The 11,141-nt window shown below is 47.0% G+C and overlaps 1 protein-coding gene across 1 annotated transcript in view; it reads right to left on the bottom strand.

Moving 5' to 3' along the window:
- Positions 1-3,267: 3,267 nt before the first annotated feature.
- Positions 3,268-11,141, bottom strand: part of LOC108802969 (zinc finger protein 850-like) — a 16,089-nt gene continuing 8,215 nt past the window's right edge. The window contains exon 4 of the mRNA XM_018574816.1: positions 3,268-4,028. Coding sequence (XP_018430318.1) covers positions 3,268-4,028 — 761 coding nt within the window. The remainder of the gene's footprint in view (positions 4,029-11,141) is intronic.

Below are 11,141 nucleotides of genomic sequence, written 5' to 3'. Positions count from 1 at the left end.
TAAATACACCGCTGGACATGGGGAGGCGTCTTTACCAGGTTTGGGGACGACACAGGTGTCTAGTGGAGGGAAAAGGGTGCTCATCTTCTATGGAGTTAAAGGTGCATGTCAAAATCGGGGACGCCAGATCAGAGAGCGCCTTGTAGAACCGGGGCGAGTAGCCATCCGGGCCCGCGCATTTACCCGTCTTCGGGGTCCGGAAAGCCACGTCTACCTCGGTTTGGGAAAAACGAGACTCCAGTTCCAAAGAGACAGCGCGCTCTCAGGTCGGTAGCGCAGTTTGCGTAATGTAGTGCGTCAGAGAGTCGGGGCCATTTGTATATCCACAATTGGAGGTCACTCGGTTGGACCAATCAAAAGTAAAATAAAAAGGTTTCGTTTTTTTCCTGGAGTCCCAGCGGCCGGATTACTGGAACTCAATCATTCCGCCGGAAGGAAAATGATCTACAAATTGTGTAAATTTCAGACAACTTCCGGGACGAGCCGACCAGCAAATGTCGCCCAAAAGATGACAAAAGAAGTCCCCGGGGAACCCAACACTGAAATGTGGGACCTGCTGGTAACATTTGGCACAATGGTTGTCACGGCATATACGACTATATACAGAGAGAGATTGCACCACGCCGTGTGCCGGGAAAAAACCTTCACTGACCAAAATTAGACGGAGACTACAGCGTGCCATGGACCATATAGGTGAAGACCCGGCCTCGTGGAACGAGGAATCAAAGACAACGTAGTTTGGTTAGAGTAACGGTAGACGTGTTCGGCACAAACCCAAGACAGGATTTCAGAAGAAGGACCTCATACCAACTGTGAAGCACGGTGGTGGAAATATTATAGTTCAGGGTTGCTTTGCTACTTCCGGGCCCGGGCAGCTCGCAGTCATCGAGTCACCTCTTAATTCTGCGTGATGAGAACGTGAGTCCGCGGTCCGAAACTTGAACCTGAGACGGAGGGGCGGACCAGTTCCTATGGAGATCGGGAGCCGGTCCGTCCAATCCGGGAGCCAGCAGTTATTTCAGGAGCTCCATTGACAACCGTCTCGGCTCCACATCTCCGGACCTCATTATTAGTCTCATCTGGACTCGGGTATCTATGAGCTGACTGATGCTCGGGGTTCTCTCTGCTGCTGCCGGGTGAAAAGGCCGAGTGCTGACAGAACACTAGAAAGGTAGAAGAGCTGCCTGATAGTGTTGGGGAACCCACTAGGGGGCGCTCTGTTGGTCATGAATTGACCTGAAAATCAGTCATTGGCTTGGAGGAGGAGCCGATGTTGTGTATCTTTTATGCCACACCCCTCCTGTTGAACAGCAGATGAACAAGTCAAGACGTACCAAGCACGTCCTCCCTATAACGGACCAGCAGGTAGCGGGCGTACGCGGGCTAGATGCCACTTACGTGCTGCGCAGGAACCGGCACTGACCGCCCACCATCTTCTCTTCTCTACATTCACCGTCGTCACGACAACGGAAAGACCAAATCTGACACTTTGTGCAAGATTGTTTTCTTAACGTCACAGGTTCACTTTCGACATTCAGGACTTCAGATCCGGGTGACCCCGCCCACTTCCATCATTCATATCTGTACGGCAGGGGTCTCACACCTCCGGCCCTGCAGCTGTGTGGGTGGAACTACAAATCCCATGGAGGCATTGGAAGATTCTCACAGACACGACTCCCGGAGAGAGAAATGCATCATGGGATTTGTAGTTTCACCCACAGCCGGAGGGCCGGGGGGTTTGAGACCCCTGCCGTACAGGATGATATCAGAGATGTATGTGAGGTGGAAGTAGGGGGGGGGGGGACGTGAGCTCCATTGTACTTCCTGTATTTTTAATACTAGCCTTTAAACTCCTGAGTTTTGTATGGTTGGAATTTGTAGTCCTCTATAGCCGGTCTCCTTAGTCCCTCCCCTGGCTCTGTTCTGTCTATTCTCCCCCCCCCCAAAAAAAAAGCAGTTTGTGGCGCAAGAGTGTTTCAGGTTTTCGCTTGAAGAAAAGGTGGGAACCCTAACTACGCCGCCATGATGTCTCCTACCGTTGGCGGTTTCCCTTTTGCTTGTCTGCATCTACGCTGGGCCGCGCGGTGAATCTCAGAGAACCAGCATACTTGACTTCTGTTCCACGTTGGGCATTCCTCTGGTGGAACTACCGGAGTGGTATGGTGATCTGGTTCCGTTGATGGATGCCTACAGCGATCGCCGCGAAGAACCCGGACCTTGGAAACTCCTCTGCGGCAGATATCAGCTTCCCGGAGCGTCCAAGACCGGGGAGCTCTCGTACGCCGAGCGAGCTCCCCCGGTAGCGATTCGCCTGGCCACTAACCCTTGGCTCGTGATTGCTTTGCGCTCCAACCCACCACAGTCATCTGTTCTCTGCAATCCTCTACATCAGGGATGGCCAAACTCTGTCCCTCCAGCTGTGGTAAAACTACAAATCCCACGATGCATCTCTCTCCGGGAGTCAGGTCTGTGGCTGTGAGAATCTTGCAATGCCTCATGGGATTTGGAGTGCCACCACAGCTGGAGGGCCGGAGGTTCCCCACCCCTGCTCTATATGGACCTCCGTCCTCGTGACGGAAAAATCAAATCGCACATTTCCCGCACATTGTGTACAAACGTTTTATTGGTTGAACTTTGCAAGTTACATTTCTTACATACAGCGCTTCCGGCCCAGGTGACTCCGCCCACTTCCATCAATCAAACCTGACATTTAATATTTATCATTATGATAAAATAAATTATGAATAACAACCCGGAAACTGATGCAGCAAATTAGTACAGAGAGTAGAGCCCAGATCTGAGTGAGCAGCCCCGACCAGCCGCTCGCAGCATAGATTGTAACTTTCACTTCTGGAGAATCCTGTCACCGGGAATGAATGTACGAGGGAAGGATATGAAGCTCTTATCACATCCGGTCTCTTCTGGAGTTTTACATTGCAATGATGAAAAGTCTCCAGAACACAAAATGGGGGTGAATTCAATAAAACACGTACAACGCTTTTCTGGCAGTGTGGCCCTTTAAAACAACCTGTGCCTTAGTGATGAGGAAATGTCCCACCATCGAAGTCCCCGAGACACAGACGACGCCGAGAGAAGACTTTACACATCAGACATCAATGATGTTTCACAAAGACTTGTCTCTGAGAAAAACTTTTCCCACACTCTGAACATAATTATGGAAGCACACCAGTAAGAAGACTCTGGTGTTCGGTAAGAGCTTTCTCCCGAGTGAAACTGATCCCACGCTCTGAACAAAAAAAAAGGACCCTACTCTGTGTGAATTATTTGGTGTGCAAAAAGTTTTCTTTTGTTAATGAAACATTTTCCGCACTCTGCACAAGGGAAAGAACCCTCATGGACGTGAATGCTCTGGTGTTCAGTAAGTCCACCTTTCCTAATGAAACTTTTTCCGCACTCCGAACATGAATAGGGACGCTCACCAGTGTGAACTTTCTGGTGTGACACGAGAAATCTTTTCTCAGTGAAACGTTTCCCACACTCTGAACATGAATGAGGGCGGTCATCTGTATGAATTCTTTGGTGTAAAAGCAGTAATCTTTCCTTTCTGAAACTTTTCCCGCACTCTGAACATGCATAAGGAAGCTCATTCATGTGGATTTTTTGGTGATAAAGGAGTAATCTTCTCTGAGTGAAACTTTTCGCACACTCTGAACAAGAATAAGGACGTTCACCCGTGTGAATTTTCTGGTGTTCAACAAGGTCTCCTTTTTGAATAAATGATTTCTCACACTCTGAACATGAATAAGGACGTTCACCCGTGTGGATTTTCTGGTGTCTATTAAGAGCTCTTTGCTGAATAAACGATTTCCGGCACTCTGGACAGGAAAAGGGACGCTCACCCGTATGAATCCTCTGGTGTGTTAGAAGTTTGCTTTTATCAATGAAACCTTTTCCGCACTCTGAGCATGAATAAGGCCGGTCACCCGTGTGAATTGTTTGGTGTTGCAGGAGTAATCTTTTCTCAGCAAAACATTTCCCGCACTCTGAACATGAATAAGGACGATCACCTGTGTGGTATATCTGGTGTCTAACAAGGTGTACTTTTTGAATGAATGCTTTCCCGCACTCCGAACATGAATACGGACGTTCACCCGTGTGACATTTCTGGTGTCTATAAAGAGCTCCTCTCTGAATAAACGATTTCCCGCACTCTGAACAGGGAAAGGGTCGAACACCTGTATGAATCATCTGATGTATTAGAAGCGCATCTTTAGCACTGAAACGTTTTCCGCACTCTGAACATGAACAAGACTGATCTTCTGTGTGAGTTTTCTGGTGTAGAAGGAGATGTTTTTTATTAGTAAAACCTTTCCCACACTCTGAACACGTATAAGGATCCTTACCCCTGTGAACTCTCTGGTGTGTAAGAAATTTGCTTTCTTGACTAAAAGGCTTCCCACACTCTGAACATAAAAAACGATAATCTCCTGTGTGGGTTTTGTGGTGTAGAAGGAGATGTTTTTTATTAGTAAAACCTTTCCCACACTGTGAACATGAATAAGGTTTCTTACTCGTGTGAGTTTTCTGGTGTGTAAGAAATCTGCTTTCCTTCTGAAAACTTTTTCCGCACTCTGAACATGAAAACTGATGATTTATCATTGAGTGAGTTTTCTGGTGTTGAAGAAATTCGCTTTCTTTGTTATAAGATTTCCCGCACTCTGAACATGTATAAATGACACTGGTATGAGATCGGAGATGTATATGAAGTTCAGCGTTTGTCTTGAAGGATTTCCCGCACCCCAAACATGAGAATGGATCCTCACCTCTGTGATCTCCTTCATGGGGTGTGGAGGATTCCTCGGGATTAGATGGATCTCTTGCAGTGTGAGATCTTAGATGGATATTTCCAGTCATAGTATGTGAATGATCAGAAGATTCACCCTGATCAGAGGGATCCATTGATGTCTCCAAACAGTAAGGTCTGTGATGTATATTTTGTGTGTTTGGATTCACTCCTGGAGAATCCTGTGTGATGACATTATCTTCTGACTTACAATCAGCAGATAATATAAGATGTCTCTCCGAGGTATTCCTGACATCACATCCATCTGCTGGAGAGAAATCATTACACACGTCAGTAATCAGAGTCATGTATGTTGGTCTAGAAGTCATCACAGAGCTCTGGCATGGAATTGGGTACAATTGTAACCCCAAAATATGAAAACCAACCAGATAAAGGAGACAAAACCCCCAAAACACCTCTGACCCCCCGGAGACCATTGTACTGTTCATTCATGACCGCTATGGGGGGGATGGAGATGGACCTTCATATGGTGTCCAGTATCTTCTCCTCATTTGTTGGTCACATGACGTTATATTGAGGAATGGAGATGGACCTTCATATGGTGTACAGTATCTCCTCCTCATTTGTTGGTCACATGACGTTATATTGAGGAATGGAGATGGATCTTCATATGGTGTCCAGTATCTTCACCTCATTTGTTGGTCACATGACGTTATATTGGGGAATGGAGATGGATCTTCATATGGTGTACAGTATCTCCCCCTCATTTGTAGGGGACATGACGTTATATTGGGGAACGGAGATGGACCTTCATATGGTGTACAGTATCTCCTCCTCATTTGTTGGTCACATGACGTTATATTGAGGAATGGAGATGGACCTTCATATGGTGTACAGTATCTCCCCCTCATTTGTTGGTCACATGACGTTATATTGAGGAATGGAGATGGACCTTCCATATGGTTTTCAACATCTTCCCCTAAACCGTTATGAATAGGTGGTGGGACCTCAATGGTACTTTAAAGACAACAAAAGTAGAGTGTCGTGGTCCCTGTTCCTCATTACTTCCCCGGATGACACGGCTCTACATGGAGGATATTCTCCGCTACACACAGTGGAAGTCCAGGAGTAGGGAGCAACGAACAAAGGACTGGAAGGAGAAATAGTCTGCTGAAATAATTTTCTAAACATTGGCCAACAGGTCATACAACTTTTCCTAATGATCTACTGGATCAAAAATTCAGTTTCTCTCCCCCGTGTGTATTTGCGGGACACAACATCTGATCACCTGGACGTGCTCCTCACTCCTTCTACTCAGAAGTGACATAGAACTGTGACCTGTTCCCTCCGTAGTGTCTGTTACTTACTTGTGTTGATCGGTAGAGAAATGTCATCCTGATCACTTTTCATCATCATCCAGACCTCCTCCGTGGACGGCCGGTCACCCCCCACATACGTCTCCACTTCTTCCTCTTTAACCTCAGCTTTTATATTGTTCTGTTCTTCACCCTAAACCCCAAAATAATAGAAAACATCTCATAAAGCTGAACTCCGGGGAGAGATATAAAAGAGAAATAATGGCAGCTCTGCGTTCATTAATACAACTTTAAATGTGATTTTATATAAATACAAGCCGTGTAAGTACCTGAAAGTGACCTGATATCAGATGCTGTACAGCAAAGCTGAGACTGGGAGAGGGACTGGGAGAGGGAGGCAATCATCACATGCCCACCATTGGAGGAAAACAAGGAGAGGACCCATGATGTCACATGACTGGACCCAAGACTCGTGGAATAAAAAAGGTATGTATATTAATTCTTAAGGTGTGCTAAAAATGGGAGGGGTTTCAAGGGGAAGCTGGAAATGATCGGGGGGAGCAGTGACTGCACTTCAGATTAAAAATAAGGTAAAACATCTAAACAAGAGACTCTATAGAAGAACGTCACCTCCCAAAGTTCATCATTCTGCCCCAATACAAAGCATTAGTAAGAGCTCATCTGTCTCCATCCTTCCTTGTATTATAAGAGGTATAGACTCCAGAGAGAGAGACATCATCCTGCCCCAATACAAAGCATTAGTAAGACCTCATCTGTCTCCATCCTTCCTTGTATTATAAGAGGTATAGACCCCAGAGAGAGAGACATAACCCTGCCCCTGTACAAAGCATTAGTAAGAGCTCATCTGTCTCCATCCTTCCCTGTATTATAAGAGGTATAGACTCCAGAGAGAGAGACATCATCCTGCCCCTGTACAAAGCATTAGTAAGACCTCATCTGTCTCCATCCTTCCTTGTATTATAAGAGGTATAGACCCCAGAGAGAGAGACATAACCCTGCCCCTGTACAAAGCATTAGTAAGAGCTCATCTGTAATATGCAGTTCAGTTTTCGGCACCAGTTCACAAAAAGGATGTTGTGAAACTGGAGAAAGTGCAGCGAAGGGCGACTAAACTCATAAGAGGCATGGAGGAGCTCAGCTATGAGGAGAAATGAACTGACCTGAATGTGGTCTCTCTGGAGAAGAGGCGATTAGGAAGGGGACATGATCACCATGTATAAATACATAAATGTTCCATATAGTGAGCTTGGTGCCAAATTATTCACGTTAAGGTCACTGCAAAGGACAAGGGGGCACTCTTTGCATCTGGAGGACAAGAGGTGCATACGGAAAGGATTCTTCTCAGTTAGAGCTGTGACAATGTGGAATAGACTCCCCCAGGAGCTGGTTCTAGCGAGCTCAGTTACCTGGATGTGATCCTAAATGCACAGAATATTACTGGATATGACTTCTTTCAGGTATATTAAGCATCAGAGTTTGTTGATCCGATTGCCTTATGGGGCTAGGAAGGAATTTTTTCCCACTTTTGGATCAAATTGAACCGTGCTTATAGGGGGTTTCTTTGCCTTCCTCTGGATCAACAGGGGGCAACTGTGGGCACAGCGTTCTGTTTTAGGTTTTTCTTCTTATCTCTATAGGTTGAAGTCGATGGACTTGTGTCTTTTTCCAACCTAACTATATAACTTCTGTGTTCTATACAGCGAGTGCCACCTACCTGATCATGGTGAGGGAGGGTGAGATCTTCCTGGGTGGAATCCCAGGAATACAGAGGACGGGGACATCTCTCTGGTGGGTTTGTGTCACTTAATGACTCCATTAGGATGTCCTTGAAGGGGTCTTTGTAGTTTTCTGGAAGCTCCTCCATCACACCAACCTCCTCCTCCTCTTTTATCTCTTCTTTAACGTCATTATCACAATCACTCTGTATATTGAGAACAATGAGATCAGATGTAACAACACGGATCATGATCAGGTCAAAAATATCAGCAATGATTTCTCTGTTTCACCTCATGTGAGATGGTGGGATCTTCCTGGGTGGAATCCCGGGAATACAGAGGACTGCCTTCCTCCATAGACTGCTGATCCCCCCTTACCAATGTCTCATCTTCCTCCTTTTTCACCTCAGCTGACATGTTTTTTAGTTCTTCACCCTACAACCCAAAGACGATACATTTGTGACACAGGAAATAGACCACAGGGAAGAATGTCATCTTGTAGATTTATTTTAGGTGTACATGGCTAGTTGCACTTACCTGATCATGGTGGGGGACTGTGAGATCTTCTTGGGTGGGATCCCGGGAATACAGAGGACGGGGACATCTCTCTGGTGTGTTCCTCTTACTGGATCCATCTGTAGGAAACACACACACTGACTGAATACATTGTTTCTATGTGTGTATCAGATGATGGGGGATCTAGGTGGACCCTCCGTACTGCTCTCTCCTCTTACCCGGTGATGTGAGGGGCGGGGCATTCTCCATCACCACGTCCTTGTAGAGATCCCGGTGTCCTTCTAGATACTCCCACTCCTCCATGGAGAAATAGACAGAGACATCCTGACACCTTATAGGAACCTGACACACACAATGATACAGTCACCACCCAGACACCCCCCTTGTCTGTTCCTGGATCATGTCCCAGAATTCCTGGCACCGCTCACCTCTCCCGTCAGCAGCTCAATGATCTTCCTGGTGACTTCTAGAATCTTCTTGACTCTGTGGTCAGATGGAGACTCTGTGATCGGTGATGTTCTGTGAAGATAAATATATTTGTGTGCAGAAGTTGCTGGAGATAAATGAATATGAAGGACGAGGACGGACATGACGTGGGGTTACCGGGAGTACATATAAAATAATATCTTATTACCTCCTCTGCTCCCACTTCCAGCAATGTCTCTTCTCTACTTACGTTCAATTCCCCTTTTACCCGGAACTTCCTTTTTATACTCTTACATCACTTCCTGTCTGTACCTTACGTCACTTCCTGTCTGTGAGATCACCACCTGGTGTTGGATGTATGTACTGCAATCTACCTTCATTTTCATCGTCGCACAATGACCCGAAAGTAAGATTTTTATCATTCCCGGCAGACATTTGGACGTCGTATGTTCAGCATCAGCGGTCACTTGTCCGGACCAATCAAAAGTAAAATAAAAAAAGTTGTTTTTCCTGATGTTCCAGCGGCCGGATTATTTGAAATCAATCATTCCACTGGAACAATTTTCTTTTATTGTAGATAAAGTTTGGTTTTATTAAAAGGAGGAATGCCGAAACACCGACCAGGATGACCAAGTCAACCAGAATTTGTCCCAGTGGTCACGTTCCACAGCCAGCAACCGTTCCAGGTCGGCAATATGATCCGTCTCTACCAGGGTTGCCACTTGTCCAGGATTGACCCGGAAGCTGTGTCCGGGTTTCATGGCAGCAGAAAACCGGACACAAGATGTCAGGCAGACAGGGGCAACCAAAATTAAGATAGGGGCTACTGGCCCCCCACTGAAAATAGTCTGGACTGTGATATTTACATATAAATAAGCCGCGACCCAAAAAATGTCAGCTTGTCGCTAGAGCGTTCGGGTTTCGCTTGAAGAAAAGGTGGCAACCCTAGTCCCTACTGACATTGTAGATTGATAGGCGATCCAGCAGGCCCAGCCAGGAGTGGTATAGAGATGACCAGCGATGGAGATCTTTTTGAACTTTTTGCCCCTGAACAGTTGCTACATTGCTAGAACATTCTTTTTGTAAAGAGCTAATTGTCACCATCAGGACTTGCGTGGCACAGAGACTTCTGGGACCTGTACTGTTGAGGCAAGGAGAGACAATGTTGATTCACACAGGACAAACTACAGCTCCCAGGAGGCTTTAAAATCTAGGGAGGTGTGGACTCAGCCACACCTGGGACGGCTGGGACACTGGAAGCGACAGGACCTGCTGCTGTGGAGTGTCTGATTTATAGCCCAAAAGGAGAGAGAAGCTGGGAAGGGATCACTGTTGGAATTGCTGAGAGATAGCTGTGAGCACCAATGAGGAGACTGCCTGATCTACTTGTTGCTGTGGAAGATTCGCCGGCTGTATCATAGAGAGACGCTACTACTTCTACGAACAAATGGATGGTGTTGGGACCAGGTGACTGCTGTTCGAGAGAGACCAGCTGCTTCTGCACACAGACTGCTGACAAAGTCTACTAGAGAGGGGGACGCCCCTTTCGCTGGCCAGAGTAACGTAGGTAGAAATGGCTCCAGCGATCCAAGGGTGAGAGGTGGCACCACTGGCACGTTCAGTTTCGTAAAGGAAAGGGCGCTATGGACACGTTCATCAATCCGTACCTGGGCAGTCAGTTCTTTGTACTTGTGCCAAGGTCATTCCCAACATACGTACAAAGCCCCATATGGCTCAGGGTCACCTGGAGGTAGTCACAGGCCCCCCTATGGAAGGCTTTTTCAGTATCAGTGGAAAGGAGAAGGGTGGGCATGGGCCTACGACGAGTGTGAGCCACAATGGCCAACGTTCCAAGGGTCACGTAGCTAATACCTCGGAGTATAGCCCAATATCCATATTCCGGGGGGATTGTGTAGCTTCCAGAACAGGTCGGATCAGGATTTGGGTTTTACAGATACGTAGGCCGGGGGTTGTTTCAGGTCGTAGAGTCCCTCCAGAGGTAAGGGAATTGCCAAGTGCCGCCAAGTGGTGGAGAAGGATATCTTTGAAGGCTTTATAACGGGCTAGTGTCAGACCCGTCTGGGCCAGGCGCTTACGCGGTGGCCATTCCCGCGAGAGCTGCGGTAAACTCTTCCCAAGCTGCGTAGATCTCAGACAACTTCTAAATCCGTCCCGGATGAGCCGACCAGCAAATGCCGCCCAAAACATGACCGTTTGATGCCAAAAGAAGTCCTCGGGAAGCCCAAAACTGATTTGCGGGATCTGCTGGTAACATTTGCCGCAATGGTTGTCACGGCGTATACGACTACAATCAGAGAGAGATTGGACCACGCCGTGTGCCGGGGGAGAAACCTCCACTGCCCCCCCCCCCAAAAAACAACA

This window comes from Nanorana parkeri, unplaced genomic scaffold (genome assembly GCF_000935625.1).
Source record: "Nanorana parkeri isolate BGI_ZX_2015 unplaced genomic scaffold, ASM93562v1 scaffold3255, whole genome shotgun sequence".
NCBI lineage: Eukaryota > Metazoa > Chordata > Amphibia > Anura > Dicroglossidae > Nanorana > Nanorana parkeri.
Note: the sequence above shows the minus strand (reverse complement) of the source record. Positions and strands in the feature narration are given on the sequence as shown.